This window comes from Vulpes lagopus, chromosome 6, assembly GCF_018345385.1.
Source record: "Vulpes lagopus strain Blue_001 chromosome 6, ASM1834538v1, whole genome shotgun sequence".
NCBI classification, from domain to species: Eukaryota; Metazoa; Chordata; class Mammalia; order Carnivora; family Canidae; genus Vulpes; species Vulpes lagopus.
In genome coordinates this window covers 98,193,773-98,215,574 of record NC_054829.1, presented here as the reverse complement: position 1 = coordinate 98,215,574, position 21,802 = coordinate 98,193,773, and the positions used below count along the sequence as shown (strand labels likewise).

Sequence of the window (21,802 nt, the reverse complement as noted above, 5' to 3'; positions counted from 1 at the left end):
AAGAAAAAATAAGGACTAACAGAGTGAAGGATACATAAAGGAAAGGGGTAAAGGATATGAAAAAATTCGCAAAAGTGGTACAGGAGTGGACAAAATTTTGGACACACTTTCCTAGAGGTTAAACATCAGGAGGCTACTCTAGCCAACTTTGGTATTTCCTTTGCCAATTCTTTTTTCCTTGCTAATGGGTTGTTAAAATGAACAAGCAGTCTGAGGACACTTTGGTAGTTGGTAAGTCACTCTTCTGAACTTAGCAAATGCATTTTACCTCAACCTTTGTCACCAGGAGAATATGAAGAATAATGATTTCAAATGTTACAGAAGTCTCATTGGAAGTAAGAAAAAATGCCAACAACACAGAAAATGTCCCACAAATTATCCCCAGATTTTGAAGTGACCCTATATCAGGAAAAATATCACAAATCCAAATTTATCCACTATTCTACACTACAGAGGTCACATAAGAGCAGAGATGAGTTTACAACTAGTAATAAAGTGTAAGAAATAATGATTTACCATTAAATGGGGAAAATTTATTTCAATGTGAAGTTTCAATAATGAGTCATATGTTCACTATAAATTCAACCCAAGCTTTTTACTCTCTATTCGTGCCCAGTGGTAATTTTATTTAAAATGATAGAATAATTGCAATATTTTGAACATTCTGGCTATTCAGGAAAAATTAACTTATAGTTATCATTTAATTAACATTTAATATGGGCCTAATAGCTGAAGATACACAGATAAATGTTAATGCTATTTACTAGAATTGCTTGAAAATTGATCAAGTACTGTGCTAACAGTTGAAGATACACAGATAAATGTTAATGCTATTTACTAGAATTGCTTGAAAATTGATCATTCTGGCATATTTTATATAATGATTCTAAACTAATAACCATGTTTATACAGAGCATCATATTTCTTGGGCATATTCAGTAAAAGAAACCAAGTAAATATTTATAATAATGTGAGATTATATCTGTTGGTTTTCCCTTATTAATATCTGTAACTTTGTCAGAAAAGTAAATTTAATTGTTCTGGCATGAATTTGTCATCAAAACAAAAAAAAAAAAAACAAAACAGTTTACAGTAGTTGGCAAATGTCAACTGTGATTTTTATTAACTTTTTTTAAAAAAAAGATTTTATTTTTTTATTCATGAGAGACAGAGAGAGGCAGAGACACAGGCAGAGGGAGAAGCAGGCCCCAAGCAGGGAGCCCGATGCGAGACTCAATCCCTGGTCTCCAGGATCATGCCCTGGGCTGAAGGCAGGCACTAAACCACTGAGCCACCCAGGTTGCCCTGTCAACTGCAATCTAATGGTAACCTTCACACTTAGAAAATACTTTATTGCTCACCAGTGCTGATATCTCAGATTTAAGTAATTATATGCTGCATTGATACTCTTGTTCTGTAGGGTCTATTTGTTCTGATAATCTTTCCTTCCATATTTGTGAAGCAAACAATTTGTAACCCACTCTACTCTGTCTGTAACAATTTTCTATAGAACAAATGTATGATTATCCTCTTCTCAGTAAATGCATTGTGATAATTGTGATTTAGCAAATCTGGTTCTCAGTCTAGTAAACAGGATTTAATAAAATAAAGAAATCATTTTCTATAACTCAGGTGTCACCTGGATGTCACCACCCTTTAATAAAAAAACACATTCAGACTGGACTTATTCTCTGCTCTGGGTACATGCCCAATGTCCCAGGTTTCTGCAAATCCTATGCACAAGGGGGAGGATTAAGTTCTCCTGCTTCCACCTTCCTTTACTACTTCCTGCATCCGTCAAATCTGGTACTCCTTTTGGTTTCTTGTGACCTTTTTGTAACTCCACTTTTTAAAGTCCTTTTCTTTCATGCATTTCCTGAAAGATCCACTTAAAGTCTTCGTGGATAATTTCAGAATTTGTGCATAGTTGCTGATGTTACCGAATGACCAGGTTTTATGTAAGAAGGATGCAAAGTTAAGAGTGAGTTTTAGACATCTCCGGTCTGAAAAGTCCTTTGAACACTTCACCTTCTTTCTTTGCCTGTTCTCTCTCCTCTTTCCCCATCTCTTTGTCTTACTCTTAGGGGTAAAACATTGAGTCCATTTTTGGGGGCAGAGCAATTCAGCTCTCTCCAGACCTTTCTCTTACATCTGTTATAGTCCTGAACATCCTTTTGAATTTCCAAAATTACCTCTTGTGAAGGTATACCCTACAATTTGATTGTAGATAAGAACAAATTTTCCATCATAGTTTTTGTCTTTGCATTTGGGAAAGGATCTTGGAGTGGTTCATTCCCTAAGTTAAAATTGGAGAATATCATGCTTTTAAATAATGTGGTAAATTTGAGTTAATTGAGAAGTAAAAGTATACAATTTACTTCTTGTTCCCCTTTACTTTATGTATGGATTTTTTTCTTCTGCTGTCAGCAGAGCAGACACTTCCCAACAGGCTTTGAGAGCATATTCTGGAAATGTGTCTGTTGCCTACTATTAAATACAAAAATCTGTTGCAATGTTTAGTGTAGGCTCCTTCTTTTTCCAAAGGCTGCATCTGTCCCACAACATGCAGAGTTATTTTTAAATGTGTTAGATTTAATTAACCCACTACAAGTGACTCCTTTGATGATGTCCTAATGGAATGTTCAAAATCTTTTTAATTTGGAAAACATACCATATAAAACCTAGACTCTGAAATCGGAAAGTGGACACTTTGACTACTTTTCAGTTCTTGTATAAATACATGATGAGTTCCTACTGGGCATGTGGTTCAGAGCAGTTTTTCCATCTTCCATGTGGAGAAACTGTGGGGAAACAAATTCAGAGGAAGAAAAGATATGCTTTTTTTCTAGCACTCGGAATTGACATATGCTGGAACAAAAAGGGCTCTAAGTCCCCTTCTCTGTCGTTGCTTGCTTGCTTGTTTCTAATTAAAAAGTATGAGTCATAGGGTTTGAAGTGTATCCCTAACTTTGTATTGCAATGGATAAGACAGGATTTCAAATTTTGGCTGTTTTGTGATGCTATGTGACACCTTCAGCCAAATTAACAAAATTGTACTGTTATTGATATACTCTGATCCACAGGGAAGTGGTCCTCAAACTTTCTGAAGAGAAATATCTCATTTACATGGAAAAATTGCACACTCTCTTCCCACTAGGATGATATTTGCACCCACTAAAGAAATAGAATGCCACTAAATATTAAGCAATTATTTAAAATTTGCATTTTATTAATAACAATAGAGAATATATATATATTAAAATGGTAGCATATATGTGTGATCATTTTTTTCAATACATAGAAAATATTTAGTGTGAATAGATATTTTTTAAAATTTTTATTTTATCTTAATTCCAGTGTAGTTTACAGGGAGTGTTATGTAAGTTTCAGGTGTACAATTTAGTGATTCAATACCCGCATACATCATCTAGCGCTCAACTGTGAACACAGACGTAGTGACCCTTGGTAGAAACTCTGCAGATTCCAACAGTGCCATGCTCAGAGCATAGCAACAATCATGTGCCTATTGACTACAACATGAAAAACCTCTTTATTCTACTACATGAAACCAACTGCCCAGTTCTCTTTTTTTCTATCCTATAATCTTCCTGTTCTGCTACTATAGTCAGGTTCTTGAAAGAAATTGTATAATGAGAGTAGAAAATGAGAATAATGAAAAATAATTTATAAAATCTGGCAAAATGGTTGTGAAAGTTAGGACATAATAGGGAAAATTAGGTTATGGTTTAGGGAGGAGCCTAAGGTTTTCCAAACTTTCCTAGCTCAAACCTGCTGACTGTGTGGAACATGGCCCTGTAAGCAGTTAGTCAACTATTCAGGGGCAGTATTAAGTCAGAAACATAATTTATCTCACATAATGGTAGAACTCTAAAAGGTACTTCCTTTCATTGAGTTTTCAATTGGGATAAATTCAGGCGTATCCCGAGTATTAACTGCACCTCTCACCCTTTGATGTGTAACAATTGTTTGATCTCTACGGAAACTGTATAGGGTAGGCTTCCATGCACATATTGAAAATTGAGGCTAAAGAGGTTAACCAATTTGCAGAAAGTCACAAAGCTGGGCAATGCTGGGGCTCATATTGTACAACACACCCCAGAACCCCGCTGTTATTACTACCAACCCTACGTTGTCCCTTGCTTTATAACCCTGCTAAGATATTATTTTCCTTTATTTGGTGTCTTTTCTTACATTCACAGGGGATACTGGATATATATCTTAAAAAATAATTTGACATAAATAAAATTAAGAGAGCAAAATAGTTTTTTGATGTGACCAAGGTAATGAGTGATTTTTACTAAGTGAGACCGAACAATAATATATTTACCATAACACTGTGGCTTTATTACTAAGCAAGAAAAGAAACATTTTTTTCTACAACATTGCCCTAAATCCAGGACAAGTAACAAATAAAGTGAAAATGACAGTAAAAAAGGCCATACCTTCAAAAGCCATTCACAAATTTTCTGAATCATTTGATATTACAATAAAAGTTGAATTTCTTCCTTTTTAATTTTTTTAGTAAAACTGTTTTACATGAATGTTCTAGTAGTCTTAGATAAGATAAAACAAAACTTTGAACTAAGAGATTTTGTTTTGATTTGATTTATTTAATAATCTCTGATGGATAAGGTGGTTTGGTCAGCCAAAAACAGAAGTACTACTGATGATCACTGGTTTTTTTTTTTTCTTGTAATATTTTACATACCTTAATTAGTTTTACATTTATTTTTATAATAATTAGCAATAAGATAAGTGAAAAATATTTTACTCTAAAGTCATTAAAGTACTAAAGTAGCAGCATAGCAATACCGCCACTGCAAATGTGATCTTATAGTTCTAAAACTCAAGCCAATGTTGAGAAAAAGAATGTGAAAGAGGGATTAAAACATCTAAGTTTAAGTGAGGTTCTAGGGGTACCTGGGTAACTTAATCAGTCAAGCATCTACCTTTGGCTCAGGTCATGATCCTGGGATCAAGTCCTGTGACAGTGCCTGCTCAGTGGAGAGTCTGCTCCTCCTTCTCCCTCCACCGATCCCCCTGCTTGTGATTTCACACACTCTCTCTCTCAAATAAATAAAACCTTAAAAAAAATAGTAAACATTTAGAAAAAAGTAAACAATGCTCTAATACCTCTTAACTCTGCATCTTGACAAGTCACAATCAGTTGATAGGACCTCAGTTTCTTTATCTATAAAGTGCAGATAACAATTTTGTCTGTTCAATTGTTTCACAAAATTGTTGTTAAAAATCAACTGAAATGGGATCCCTGGGTGGCGCAGCAGTTTAGCGCCTGCCTTTGGCCCAGAGCGTGATTCTGGAGACCCGGGATCGAATCCCACCTCGAGCTCCTGGTGCATGGAGCCTGTTTCTGTCTATGTCTCTGTCTCTGTCTCTCTCTCTGTGTAACTATCATAAATTAAAATTTAAAAAAAAATCAACTTATATAATTGAAAGTAATTATTGTTATATGAGTTTGTATTCTTGGGATATCTATCATTTACAGGTTTGTTTTGTTTTCTTTTGTTTGTCCCTTTTAGCAACTCTCTTCGGGGTAAGAAAAGACTGTCTTTGATTTTTCAGAAAAGAGAAATAGCTCTTTTATTATTTTACTCTACTCCTTTATAACTAAAAAGCACAGTCTCAGCTAGAGAGTTTCTCTTTCCATTTAGAGAAGACAAAAATAAAAGTAGATGAAATGATTAATAAGATATCTCAAATTTAGCCAAATGCCATTTTCTGGTTTCAAATGCAATACTGTAGAGTATTTTTCGAAACACATTTGTCACTAATTGGAAGTAGACATGAGTGTACACCTACACACACACCAGTGAGACGGAGTTGACTACCTTATTTGCTATGGGCTCTATTCATTCATGTAGGAATTAATCCAACCTATACAAAATATTTCTTCTTACACTTACTCTTCTATTTGAAAAGAAAATTCCAAAATAAAGTATTCTCAATGCCTACTTCCAAGTTAGTCTTTCACATTTCCCTCCAGTTTGGGTAGACCGATGCCCTAAAGGGGAATATATTCAGTCCAGGTAACATTATCAGACTGCAAATGAATGTAGCCATTGTTACCTTGTGAAATATGGAAGTCCCTTTTGGGCTCAGATTTATCCCAGGTAACAAGTTAGAACTCCATAAAGCCACTGTATATAACGACTAAAGCCTAAGTTTCTACTTGGTATATAAGAGTACAACTTATACTTTATTATTTGCCATAAGATAGATTTACATTGTAACTTAATCTTAGAGGTAATTCAACTTCATTGCTGAAGTGAAGTTGTTCAACAGAGGACACTTTTTATAGAGGGGAAACCGAGATCAAGAGAGGTAGAGTGACTCACACCGTTTTACAGTTAGCTGAAGTCAGAATTGTCAGGTCTGGGTTTTGCTTCCATCTCCTGCCACATCACTTTAAGGGTCTAAGTTACAGTTCCAAACAAACATGATCTATGAGAAGACAGTGTCTAGGAGATCTTATCCTCCAAAGAAACCTCTCAGGAGAGCCTAGAGTTAAGACCCAAGATCTTAAGTGGCTACATTCGAAGTTCAGAGAAAAGCTGGAGGTGCCATTAGAGAGAGAATAGGATTGCATGCTCCTCGATAATCGCTACCCCTCCATGGAGCCCAGAGAAAGGACAGGGCAGTTCTGTTCCTCCCGGGACTGAGGACCCTCTAAATCCAACCCCCTCCTGAAGTCAGGAGATGGGCCCAAGAGACTTGCCTGTAAAGTCTACTGGTGTCTACAAGAACGTTTGAAGCCTAAACATCTTGTTTCTTTGGAAGATGTTTGTTTGAGCTGCCAAACCACAATTCTCTCTGGCCTGAGAGTACAGCCCAGTGGGAGGGATCATGGGACAACTGCCTAAAAGCCCAAGAGTATGGCCAGGTTATTCCTTTTCCTTCTTACTCCCACCCCTATAAATATTAAAATCCAACCTTTGTCTTTTTATGCCTCAAGAAGTTGAAACTCCCAAACCCAGTACATTATGAAAAAGTCTGCTTGTACTAAAGTGCATAGTCCCAAATATCTCATTCTTATGGAACACATTTTTTTTGTTTGTTTGTTTAAATCACAGTTACTTTTGTGAAGGGAAATAATTGCACTGCCCTATCGTTTCAAACCTACATCTGGGAGAGTGGAGGAAATTTGCCTTGTACACTACCATCCATTCCTTAGCCAAAATACCTTGAATTCTCAGGTCCATTTTGCAGATATTGTTGTCTTCTATTTAAGAAACTCGCCAATGTGATGCTGCCTTCCTGTTCTCTCCAGAGTGGCCAGGTGGCTGAGACACCTGTCCACACTCGGAGCCTGCCAGGCTTGGCGCTCCCTCCCCGCTTCACAGATGGCTGGCAACCTGAGGAGATTCCTCTTTCGGGCACAGCTTTCTCCCACTTATCTGAATTTTTCCTCACTGTGAGAGATGAGCTTTTCTTCTTCTTTTTCTCCCAAATTCATTCCACCTAGGAAATGTAAGCATTTTCAAAGCTTGTGTGCCTGCTACAGTATTCTGTTAGTCTTAATTGAAAATGTACTTCAAATTTAAAATCCTTTTTTCAAGAGTTGCCACTAGTTCTGATGTTTTCAATTAAAATGAGATTTTCCTCTCCTCGAAATTCTGCTTAGAAGTGTCTAATATCATCAATGCCCCCTTTCATGCCTCATGTTATATGGCCCCTGTTTTACTTGGCACTATTGACTTTCTTCTTCTATGTGAATATCTTTTCTTCCTTTTCTCCCATGAAACATTTTTCCCCCCTTGATGTAATCAATTACCAGATTCCTCTTGGAATCTCTTCTTCCAAGAAAGCGATTCTGATTATTTCTGACACATAGAGAAACATCACCTTACCTTGATTTCACTTAACATTGTATAAAACTAGTTGCGCATAGTATTAATAAGCACCATTTTTATGTGGCCTCTTAGCATAATCTTATAATTGTTTCACAGAGGCATAGTTTGAGTATCAAAATAAACTCTTAGGTCCTCTGGGAAAAATATGTTTTTCTATTTTTGCTTAGATCCTGATGAAATAGATGCTTGGGGTACCTGGGTGGCTCAGCTGGTTAAGTGTTTGCCTTTGGCTCAGCCGTTCCCCCTGTTTGTGCTCCTCTCTCTCAACTTAAAAAAAAAAAAAAGAAAGAAATAGATGCTTACTAATTGTTTATTGAAGTAAATAGTTCATTGGTTAGTGAGCTACTTATAGATTCAAAATAGGATATTATGAAATTTGGGGGTCAGTGCAAATAATAGAAATCATCAAAGACACATCATCACATAATAATTATTTGAATTTGATTAAAAAATTAACCATATTTAATTGGGTTGGCAATAAACCAAATAAAATTTAGCTATCTTAAAAGAGAAAGATCACCATTAGCATAAGACTGTTGATAAGATACTGCTAATCAAAAGGAGTTGGTATCTTGTCTTTCAGAAGATACTGTTTCGATGGGAATATAGCAAGTATTACTCTATTTATTTATGTGTTTGTTTATTTCATTATATTAAATATAAATGTATTTTACTTTTATATCAATTTGTAGTATATTATATATTTATATTTTTTAAATATATTTCAATATATATATTTTTGATGAGTGGGGAAAATTGAAATTTTCAATTTAAACTTCACTAATGATTATTTATTAACAAAGAAGATAATAGGGTGTCACTTGGGGCACCTGGATGACTCAGTGGTTGAGCTTCTGCCTTAGGCTCAGGTCATGGTCCAGGGGTCCTGGGATTGAGTCCCTCATCTGGCTCTCCTCAGGAAGCCTGCTTCTCCGTTTGCCTATGTCTCTGCCTCTCTTTGTGTGTCTCTCATGATTAGATAAATATTTTTTAAGAAAGATTTTTTAGAATAAGGTGTCATTTGAACAAGATTGTAATACTAGCAATTACTGACAAATTACTGTGAAAACCGTCCCTCTCGCCACTTATAATATCCCAATTCATACATTACTATCACATGCAAATTTAAGAAGTGGTCTATGTTCATTATAAACTGAGATGCATAGGGGGTAAGCATCCACAAGTGATAACTGAACAACTAACAGTTACTTTATTTCAATATAAAAGCTATATAAAGTTTTAAAAGCTTGAGGAAGTGGGAATGTATAGGAGGTGGCATTGTATGAAAACAACATGAATTAGTGGGAATAATACATTCTAAGGTATTGAAATATAAAATTATCTACTTTACCTTTAATCCCGCAGATTAATTGATCTCAGTTATGAAATTATTACTAAGAATGGTACTTTGAGGGTTATAAGACCATTTACTAATTAGCATTTTGTGTATACCCCATATATTTCTAAAGAAATCACCCTTTTGTTTCCTTAGAGAGCTTAAAACTTTCTTCTGAAATTTTGTTTATGGTTAAAACTCACAAAGTAAATATTTATTCCCATAGTTCAAAGAGAAACTTCAGCATTGTCTCTGTCAGGAGTGTACTCCACATGCCTAATAGAATCAGAGAAAAAAAAAAGATTATTCTATATTATATAATATAGAGTTCTCTTTTGGGACTTAAAGCACCTTTTTTTAGTAATTGGTGTTATGATCTTTTGAAACTACCTTAAACTCATACACTTTCTAAGCTATAAAATATAGGGATTCTCTTAAAATAGGATATTTAAAAGTTCTTTTGAGGCCTAGAATTCTAAGTTATTGTCATTCAGTATTTGTGCTGTTTAGAGAAGCCAAGATCTGTCCTGTCTAGTAGTAGTTTTCCAGTGGACTTTAGATGCAGACCTGGTAGGAGAAAATAAGATGGACAGATAGTTTCTTGTTATGAGGAAAGATGAAATTCTAACTTTTAGAGACCACTTGTGAGTTACTTCAAAACGTAATTAGAAGGCATGCCAAAGAATATTGGAGTAGATGACCTAATCACTTGAGAAGAGGAGAAAATATGATAGTTGGTTTTCAGCCATAAGCTGAATTTTCCAAGTTCTCATGTCTTCTGTAATTAAAATATAGCTATTAAAAAGAATCCCAATCCTGCTTCATCCTTTTGAAGTATAGGAGACTAATTGTCATAATATCTCTCTTGCTCTCTCAGCTAGTGTATGGGTATAGGGTAGAATCAGGACAAAATGCCATCTGTTTCTCTTACAACATCCTAAGAGCAGTACTAATCTGGTTGGGCATAAGCAAAGATGTGAAGCACAGGTCTCTTTGTTAATTACTTTGGAGATAAAGAAAAGTGAAATGCTACCTCATTATGTCTTGTAAAAAGAAAATACTTCAGAGTAAGCCATTTTCATCAATAGTTTATTATGAGATCAAATCAGACCTAAAAGTAATTTATAGAAAATGTTGTTAAAGCATAGCTGGTGGTTACTTGCATCACGATCAATAAAACCTTCAATAGTAGGAGTTAGAATAACTCTTTCCCGTGTATCATAAGAGAATGTTTCTATTTGCAGAATTTTCCAACTGAGTAAATCTCTATTTTTATTTTTCAAACATAAATAGCTATAGTAGATTGGAAATTTCTTTCAAAGCTTTAAGTCTAAACATTTTATGGATATTTATATATGGACGCATTTTATATGTATATGTATGCAATGTATATAACAAAATGGTATTAATTTTAAGAAGAAAACAGTGAGATATTTTGTCTGTTTCCTCATTCTAGGTACATGGGGGCAAAACATCTGTGCATCTAGTCACTTATACCCCTTTAATATCATACCTTGTGAAAGGCAGAGAGTAGGCTGAGCAAGAGTATGTAGCTTTGTATGGAACCAACTTCCTATAGCAAGATCTGTGTGTTTAAGAGTATCTTCTCTGGATTCAAAGGGACCTGGGTTAAAATTCCATCTGTGTTACTTCCCACTGTATAATTTGGGCAAGTGGATTATCTCTTTTGAGCCTCAGTGTCCTCATCCGTACAACAGTGATCATATGAATATGGACATCTAAGCATCTCTTAAGGATTAAAGGAGGTAATCCACACAAAGTGCTTATGTGGAACCTGGCACCCATGTTAATTGAGTTAACTACTCAATACTGTTTGTCAGCCCTTGCTGAAGGAGGGCATTCTCGTTGTTGGACAATCTGAAGAACTAATAATGGAGATGTCAATGAGCACTACTGGGTTAAGATTTTGCTCAGGGAAATAAGTGGCCAACTGTATTGAAGTCCAATGAGGAACTTTGTACTGCCTTGCAGTACATCCTAGCCTCAATCTTACCACACCAGCAGCTAATAAACGTGTCTACTTGTAGTTTGCCTCAAGTCATCTTATGTATATGAAGTCACTGATCTCATATGATGACTTCAAGAAGTCAGAGCCATTGGTAAACAGAAAAATGTGAACTTGCCATCCAGTTCAGCTGGTGTCCTCTCATTCTCTGCCTCACCCTTTCCCCCATTGTTTTTTCTACAGTAGAATTTCTAAGTAGTCACTTTCCATGGCTCCACACTGACTTGTTAATAAAGTCCCGAGTCCCTGCTTTGGTGTTCAAAGTCCTTTATGATCTAGCCTCCAGTACGGTACCAGACAAGGCCCACCATATCCTTTCATAGCATAGAGCAATCCCACCAAAAGACAACTGTTTGCTATTCTCTCAATTACCTTTCACTATCCCTCCAGACCTTTGTCCATGCCACTGCCTCTAGCTGTGTGGACATGCTACTTATTCTTCAAACTCTAGCTCCTCTGTCACCTCTCTCATAAAGGAATCCTGTTCTTGCCAGCATGGTGGGCATCGTTTATCTTATAAACTCTTGTCCAATTCCTTGTCCAGTCGTTTTCAAATTTTTAACTGGAATCGCAACAGGAGACATATTTTGCACTGACATGTTTTATTCAAAGACACATACACATGCACACAAACTTCATGAAACAATACTTAATCCTCATTATTTGTAACATCCCTCCAATGCTTCTTTCCTTTTTCATTTGGCAAAAGCTCTGACTTCAAGATACTAAATAGATCTTAATTACTCTTTGCTTGTATCATAACTTGCAGTTTGAAAAATACTGGTCTACACACCCTGTACAGAATACCTTTATTATTTATTGTGTATAGGCATTATGTTCCTTACCAGACTGAGAATTCCTCACAGGTGATATCATGTCCTACAATACAGTTTTTTTTTATTATTATTAGATCTAATCATGCTTTTCACACTAATTACCCAGTAAGTGTTTCTGGAAGAGAAAAAAGAAAGAAGGAAGGGAGGATGGGAGGGAGGAAAGTAATACAAAGTCTCTAGAGATGTTGACTGTACTCAGAAATTGAGGTTGTTATTATTTAGCAAGTCCACGGATAGGGATCATTTATGTTATTTATAGGTGAATTTTCCAGTCAAAGCAGTATGTGCTTCTTTGCATAACTTTCTTCAACTTCAGTTTAAACTTAGAAATCAGTGTTACATCATAAACTCTAGGATGAAATGAAAGATAGCGAGAACAAAATGACTAAAACAGAAAAGATAACCTCATGCATGCTTGCTGTGTTTCTTCTCCCTGCTGGAGGAGGTGAGTGAGAGCAAGCATGTGAAGTATATCCAGAGGTGAAAAGAGCTTTTGACTTGATTTCTTTAAAGCCTGTGAAAAGGCACTTCTGTCATTCCTGAATGTGCTGAACAGATCTATATATGCTGAATACATCAAGCAATTTCTGTGTACTGTCAATAAACAAAGCCAGTGCTAAGTGCCAACACTTCCAAGCACCTCAAGTCTATAAAATGAAACAAGAAGTACACTCTAACTCATGACATCTGAAATACTGCTTTTCACTGATGTGCAAGATTATTAGCTTTCCCAGATCCAAAGAGGAAAATTTTGGATAAAATTTAAGTTTGAAAAGTCATACTAATGCCATTGGTGAGAAGCACAAGGAGTTAGTGAATGAATACTGAGCTGAAAACTGAATTCATTACAATTAGAGAATTAATTTAATACTAACAACATATTCAGTTTGACTGGGTTCAAAACATAAGTCTTTGTCACTCAATGTCCATCCTCTTAACTAAGGTGCTATAGTATATATTCTATACAGAAGTAACAACATGGAAACAATGCCTTTCATGGACGTGAATACTTTATCCAAGTCCTTTGTACACATTTGTTTGTTATTTTCTGACCTTCATCACAACAGTAAGTGTATAGAGACAAAATCAACAAATGCAGGATTAAATGGATTCTATAAATGTGAATAAATTCAGTAATATTATGTAAAATAAATATTTCCATAAATCACTGGGGACACTTCACTTTGAAAACAATGATAGTATTTTAATGGGAGTTTTAAAAATTATTAAATATTGACTTTCTATTGACAAAAAAGAATTATTAAAAATGAACATATATGTAATGTATCAACTTCATTTCTGTGCCTTTGAGTGTTACAATTTAGAGAACTAAATCACTTGAAAATGCAGATTTATGGTGGCTCCACTGCCAAAAAATTAGGCATGTTAAAATGTTGAATTTCTTTAAAATTTATTATCTTTCTTAAAAAAATAAAATTTAATCTTCATTTGAAATAGATATATAGAGAGAAAGTGGAGGGAAATGTTTTATATCAGGAAAAGATGAATTAATACTGACATTTTACTACTTAATAAGTTCAATGTGCTATGAAAATATTTAGTAAAACATCCATTGCCCAGAGAACATCCATTTAACTATTTCATCTGACAATGTTAGTTAAGTTGGCTTAAAAATATGGTTACATTTCAAATTTATACATTTATTCCTCACTAGTTTTGTCAGATATCATTGTGTTTCAGAACTACAGACTACTCCTGCCAGCTATGTTGGAAATTCATGCCATTGGTGAGAAGCACATGGAGTTAGTGAATGAATACTGAACTGAAAACTGAATTCTTTACAATTAGAGAATTAATTTCAAATCCATGCCCTACTTACTGTTTACTTTGCTTAAATGTATTAGTCCATTATTTGGCAAAATAAATGTAAACTTTAATGCAACTACTTTAACACAATTTCCTTTTTGCAGATGTTAACAGTACAGCCACTCCTGTATTATCAACAACAACATTTTCTACGGCACAAACATTTACAGCACAAACAACACCAACTACAAAGTCAAATCCTGTTACAGAATTGACAGGTGGAACGTCTTCTAAAGGTAGGATTAACTCTTAGTGAAATTTACTCTAACTTTAACAGATGATATAGTAGCATCTATATAATTTAATCACTGAGAAATAATTTGAGATCTTATATCTATTGGTAGTATGAAGGCCTGTGCTATTTCACTATTTTGAAACTTATGTGTTATTTTGGGTTGAATACAGAACCCTGAGATCACAGTGGGCTTCTTTGATGATATCCCTTTGGATCATTTCCTGTTTGAGAATAATCCTATTGTGAATGTTACATACACAAAGTTTATTTTTAGAGAATAAAAAAAATTACCATTTCCTGAGTCATAAGAATATGTTTCTAAATATTCCAGTTGTCCACTTAAGCAGCACAGTTAACAAGGTGAAACGGTATTTAATAACTGACTGATCTTGTTAGTTATATTGGGCCAAGAATAGATTTAATTTGTACAGTTTAGTAGCAATATCATCATTATTGTTCCTGGACTAAGTGACAACTATACCATGTTTTATGGTTCTAGGTATTCTAAGCATCCATGAAAAGTAAAATGAGCCACTGGGGTCATTTAATTAAAACCCCAAGAGGTTATCAATCCAATGCATATTGCATTGTCCATCTGGCAGCACACATAAAATGAGGCATATCATTCAGGTTCTATAATCAATGGAGAGAGAAAAATAGAATTACTTGTTTATCCCTTATGGGCAGAAACTCTGCTTAGAATACTAAGGTCATAAGAGGACATAAAAAATCATATTCCCTAATGAGGAGATAACTGAAATTCCTTCTGCTGTCTTCTTTGCCTCTCCACTTACTCCTCATTAATTTTCATTCTAAGACCAAGTTCAAGAACACGTAGAGAACCAATGAGCTAGTTCACTGGACTTAAATGGGGTGATGATCTTCAAAGAAAGTGTCTGATGAATATAGTCAATTATTTCTGAAATGTGCAATTCTAAGATGAAACCAAACCAGTTCTAGAATTTCTCTACCAAACCAGGATAAAGCATTGTATGAAGAGGGCAGCACAGGGGATTTTGTTCCCAGAATGTCGTATGACCTATATTGTCAACCAAGGGAAACTCCAAATGACACAGTCAAAAAAAACAGGACCCATGGTGAATCCAGCCAACTCCTGCATATTGTAGTTTTAATTTTTAAAATTTATTTTTTAAAGAAATAGAAGTTTATTAAATATATTGCAAAGGAACAGCAGGCAGGACAGCCAAGGGGAGACTGCCCTTTATTTTATTTTTAAAAATTATTTCAACCCTACGTTTTCAGGGTTTTAGCAGAGGCATTCTCAGACTTTTACAAAGTATAAGTATTTGCTGCTTCTCTCTCCCTCTCTCTCTCTTTCTCTCTGCCACTCTCTCTGTAGGTTGGCAGCTTTTTTTTTTTTGGCATAAAACTGCACTAATTTGGTAAAAGTATGTTATTTTTGTAATCAATAACATCACCCCAAAAGTACCAATAAAGAGAAGATGGGTGCTGACATTGAGTGCTGACTCAAAGAGTTGAAGTTTTGCAATTTTTACATTAATCCTTGGAACCTAGGCTTTCTCAGTGAGATGATTGCTAGCCCGACCACAGTGACCTGTGAGGCATAACAATATCCAAATAACACAGATCCTTACCACTGAGTTAAGTGACCAAGAAAGGGACAGGTGGAGGGTTCAGTGAAGGAATTCAGGCAGAACTCTCATTTGTAACACTGGGAATGAATGAATCCCTCCTTCCCAGCTTGGAAGAGAAACTCTATACCTGCTCATATAAACTGAGGAGACTATCCTAACAACTTTACCACTGGTGGCTGCTGTAGTGGGTCACTGAAGCCCCTTATCTGAAACAAGTTGCTTGGGAAAACACTTGAAATCAGATGGACACATTCACGCCCACACCCACACACATAAATATTTTCCTTTAAATTTCTTTTTTTTTTTTGGCACTTTCACTGCTTTATATTATTCGGTTAACAAAAACTAAACTCCAGTCTGTTCTTCAAAAGTTCTCCCAGATGAATTTTTAAATTATTCACATTCAATTGTACAAATTGTAATAGGCCAATGAAGCTTTTATTTTTATTACTTTTTATTATAAAATGTTCAGATGTACCCATGATAAAGAGTACTATAATTAATCCTGTATCCCCATCTCTGAGAATCAATAATTATCAAGATTTTATCATATTTGCTTCATTTTTCTTTTTTCCCCCTCTCTCCCTTCCTTAATCCCTCTCTGCTTCCCTTCCTATCTTCCTTTTCCTTTTTTCTTCTTTCTCCATTTTTTTAGTTGCCAAGTATTGTTTTTTTTTTTTTTTTTTAAGATTCATTTATTTATTTGAGAAGTGGGTAGTGGGAGAGGCAGAAGGAGAGGGAGAGAAAGAAACTCAAGCAGACTCCCTACTGAGCTCTATGCAGGGCTCAATCTCATGACCCTGAGATCATGACTTGAGCCAAAATCAAGATTGGAGGCTTAACTGACTGAACTACCCAGGTGCCCTGGATACCATAGTCATTTTAGACACAATAAAATATTTACCAAAAAAAAAAAAAAAACATGGAGAAACTTATTTTTATTTTAAAGCTTTCCAATCAAGTTTTCTTGTTTAAAGGTCTAAAGATACTTGATTTAATAGTGTTTATGTCCATCTAAAGCACATAAATTTTCTTTCTCTTGACAATGACAGAAATTCCATCATCAGAAAAGTGGAAAATGTGCCACTGAGATGGAAACTCTTCTTGCAGCGACGTAGCCACAGTATTAGAGATGACTGATGGAGCTTTGCTTCGAGTAAGGTTTGCTTTCAGAGGTTTACCCAGCTAGAGAGATGGAACTCTATTCCTTTCTAGATATGTATCAATTGCACTGCCTGTTTTGTTCAAAGGCCAAGTGGCCAGAATTAACATCAACATCTGGCAGACATCATAAAATGAACTTCTAAGATACAAAAATAAACCTGAAATTTCATTCTTAAAATATAATTATTCAGCTTGATTTTTCAAGCATTTAATAGTCAGATTGGTTTTCTCAAGCATTTAATAGTCAAACATTTTTTAATTAGCTGTCTTAATTTGTTAGCAAAAATATTTCACATTTCTGATACTAAATAGATGTTGTTTCAACTAAGGTCAGTAGAGAAGCCAGGTATTTTTGGCCATCTCTTCTACATAGGGTGCCAGCTATGGTGATGTTTACAGATCACTTCTTCTCTAGAAATTAAGATGAAACTGTAAAGAAATGACTTTTAAAAGGCAGTCTTATAAGCTTTCTTATATTGGTGGGAAAATAAGTTTACGTACCACATTTTTCTCCATGTATTTCTTCCTTTCTTTGTTGTCTTTATATTCCTTGTGGAGTTTGAATTGGAAATGACTTACCTGAAATATCTTTGTAGAAGATTTTTTGGTTCTTCTTTTTTCATGGAATTTTGAAATGATAAAGTTGGCATTTTGCTTTTAGTTTAGACTCACAAGATATAAAATGTGTTTGCAAATTAGACATCTTCGCAAAACTCTGATGTCCTAAATGGAATTAAACAGTCCTAAAAGGTTATTTTGGAAGATGTTATGAATGGTAGTTTACTAAAAATTTCACAGAGTATAATTATATTTTAGTGATTTTTATAAACATATGTTGACTCAAAATTATATAATATCCTTAACTATATATGTTATTCTTTTATTATTGATGCTAAATTCAATCTATCTCTTTTATTAACTAGGCTTAATAAGTACTTAACCAGTGTTTTGCACAAAAAATTAACAGAAATCACAACCCTCGTTAGTGCAACATTTTACTTTTGCAATAATAAGGATGCATTTATACTTCAGAATTTCAACATATCTAGCACATTAGAATTTTATTATGAGCCATGTATATAGAATGCTTATCCATATTTGAAGGTGACTATTCATATATTAATAATAAATCTAATATCAATTGTGTTCTGTTTCTGCTATAGAAATATTTACATTGGTTAGATACAATGATCATGAGCATGATCACAAGATCACTGTTCACACACAAGCTCAGGAAGACCAGAAATGGATAGCCATTTAGCAATTCAGCTTTCCAAAGACCAAGGCTGAAATTGAAATTGAATAGATTTGGACTGAATTCTGGGACCAAAGATCAAATTTGTTACATAATTTCCCTCTATCAAACATGATGTCAGGATAAGTATAAAAGAAAAGGGTCAAGGGCTTCAGAAACTCAAGAACTGGGTAACTTGATACTTCTTCTATTTATATTCATGATTATTGTTACATGTGTCCCAATTATTTCCTATAATCATCCTTACTCTTGAGTTTTCAAGAGATATATGAGACATATCCCAGTGAAGCATATGAAACAAGGTGATTGTAAAAATTCAATTCAACCTGCTATTGGTACCAAGAATGCCAATAGAAGTGCTGAAGTGAAAACAAATTCACTACATCTGGCTGGAAGGGACATCTTCACTTTAAGATGGCATTCTGGGGGCACCTGAGTGGTTCAGTCAGTTAAGCATCTAACTCTTGATTTGGATTCAAGTAATGATCTCAGGGTCATGAAATCAAACCTACATTGGGCTCTGCACTGAGCAAGGAGTCTGCTTGGGATTCTCTCTCGCATCTCCGTCTGCCTTTTCCACAGCTTGAGTGTGCTCTCTCTCTCTCTCAGGAAAAAAAAAAAAAAAAAGAAGGAAAAAAAAAAACCGATGGCATCCCTATGAGCAGGCAATACAAAATCTCAAACCTACCTAGCTTCTAGGAATAACACTTCCCTTGTTGGTTTCTTCTTTTAAAATATAACCACATCTTGGATGCAGAAGACTTAGAAAGTCTTAAGTGCTTCAGCACTCTCCACATTATAATTCCCAGAATCTACCTGTTATATTAAAGTCTCTTTCTATTTCTATAATAACCTATGTTCTCTAATAAACAGTGGGGACAGAGGAACAGAAGATAAAATCTCCACCACCTGCTTGGAGGCATTTGTCCTCAGAGATCCTCCAAATGTCTTATATTCTTTGTGATTCCTTAGTATTTTCTGATATATAGCTCCAGACAGCTTACCCTTGAAAACTCTATCCCGGATGGATTTTAAAGTGTTAAACTGTGCAGAGCCAAATTGTTTATCCTCCAAATACAGCATGCATACCTTTATGAACCAGTATTAGACATATATATATATGTGTGTGTGTATATAAATACACATATATATATCACAATAAAAATAGGACCTATGCCTAATCATAAGAGGATATCCTAAATTGTTTTAAAAAGAGGATGTTGACTATTGTGGCTATCAAAAACAGGTAAGTCATATTCACTATGTAAAGCAAACCTTTGTCCTTTTCTTGGATCCCATGTCTTGTATGAATGCCACCTTATCTGAAACAACATTTACTACATACCTACCATATGCCAAGAACTATCCTTGATACACTTAGATTAAAAAGATGACTAAGAGCTGGATACTGCCCACAAGAGTCTAGAAAAGGGTCTTGCACAGAGCAGGAACTCAGTGAATGTTTCATACATGACCAAATTAATTAATTAAACAGTTTGCAAGCTCCTTTATAATTTTCTTAATTTGGGAGTCCAGTGTCATAATTAAATCAACAAAATGAAATGTATATCATAGATCATTTTAAATCATTTGTTTTTACTATATATATATATATATATATATATATATATATATATATTTGCATGTTTAAAGATACCCAAGTAACAATCTGCAGTGAAAATTTGCTTTTAGGGCCTATCATAGAAAAAATGTGTGTGCATATGTGTGTGTATGAATGGGTGGGAGGGTTGTCATTGGGTCACCCAAGCATTCAGTACTTACATTCCTTACTTCAGACAAAGGAGACACAAAATGAAAAAAAAATTAAGATAGGCAAAAGCTGATGCAGTACCTCTGTAGAAGGATGCTAGTTCAGCTTCAGGTTTGACTAACTTTTATGTATTCCTTGATAGGTGAGAAGAAATTGTGATTAATAATAATTTCATCTATCTTATCAAACTAGGAATAATCAGTAAGAAATCCTTAAATGCATCTTTGGGGCCAACACATCCTTCATTACTGACAACAGTTAAAAGTGAAGGTGAGTAATGATCATTTGTAATCATTTTTTCTTTCATATATATCATTCATGTACCATCATAGTCACTCTTTTGAAATGTACAGTTCAGTGATTTTCAGTATATTCACAAGATTGTACAACCATCACCACTACCTAATTCTGGAACATTTTCATCACCCCAAAAAGAAGTCCTGTATCTATTACCAATCACTTCCCATTTCTTCCTTCCCCCACTGCCAGGGACCACTAACCTACCTTCTGTCCCTTTCCTATTTTAGAAATTTCACATAAAAAAAATCACATAAGTGTAATCATATTGTACATGATCTTTTGTGCCTTCTTTACATCAGAATGTTCTCAGGTTCATCCATGCTATAGCATTTATCTGTAGTTCATTCTTCTTTATGAGTGAAAAGTTTTTCATGGTATGGATATACCACTTCTATTTATTAGTTGATGGACATTTCAGTGGTTTCTACTTTTGGCTGTTATAAATAATGCTGCTATCAACATTGTTATATAAGTTTTTCTGTGGCTACATCTTTTCATTTATCTTGTGGTATGTATTTTAAAATGGAATTGTTGGGTCACATGGTAACCCTATGTTTAACTTTTTGATTAACTGATTTCCCAAGCAACTGCACTATATTAAAGTCCCACCAGAACTGTAGGCGGACACTAATTGTCCATTTTCTAATCCATACTTGTTGCTGTCTATCTTTTTCATCATAGCCATTCAAGTGGGTATGAAGAGGTATCTCACTGTGGTTTTGATTTACATTTCCCTAATGACTAATGATGTCAAATATTTTTCATGTACTTGTTGACCATTTGTATATCTTCTTTAGAAAACTGTTTATTTAATTCTAGCCCATTTTTTTTAAAAAATTGGGTTGTCTTATTGTTGAGTTGTAAGCATTTTTTAAATATACTTTGGAGACTAGAGCCTTATTGGATGGATAATTTGGAAATATTTTCTCCCACTCTGTAGGTTGTCTTTCCATTTTCTTGATAGTATCTTTTGAAGCACTGTAATCTCTAGTTTTGAAGAAGGAAAAGTTATCTATATTTTTTCTGTCATGTAGAGAAGGTAAAACTTGACCCATTTTAGGTTTTCAGCTGGGACACTTAACAAGATAAAAAAGTTTATTAACATTGACAGTGCACAAAACATGAGAAATTGAAACAAAGAGTAACTCGAAGCAATGGTTTAAAATTTTGGCTTATATAAAGCATCTTGAACAAAATAAACAGTAAATTTGTAGAGAAATGACTAGACAAAAGAAAGTAGTTTAGGCTTCCAAAGGTGGCTAACTAATGGAAGATAAAAGTCTGGAATGAAACTAATGGAGTAAGATTTGTTTGCAGATTCCTCTAGTGCCTTCTCTGGGCTGATAAGAGTCTGTCTCCAGTAAAAGGAGAATTTATATCCTGCCCTTAAGCAGAAAAACTTTTGCTGCATTGGCTACATCTTACTTGGCATCCATTCAAAATCATTTTCATGTCAAAGAGACATATTTCAGGGTGATGTATTCAGGTTTCCTTCAGTCAGTGGGATCAAATCTAAGAGACCATTGCTCAACTCAACGTCACAA

At 34.7% G+C, this 21,802-nt stretch overlaps 1 protein-coding gene across 2 annotated transcripts in view; it reads left to right on the top strand.

Moving 5' to 3' along the window:
- Positions 1–21,802, top strand: part of EMCN (endomucin) — a 133,331-nt gene that overhangs the window by 22,126 nt on the left and 89,403 nt on the right. For both annotated transcript variants that reach the window (XM_041758467.1, XM_041758466.1), the window contains exons 2-3: positions 14,022–14,153; positions 20,151–20,228. In XM_041758467.1, coding sequence (XP_041614401.1) covers positions 14,022–14,153; positions 20,151–20,228 — 210 coding nt within the window. The remainder of the gene's footprint in view (positions 1–14,021; positions 14,154–20,150; positions 20,229–21,802) is intronic.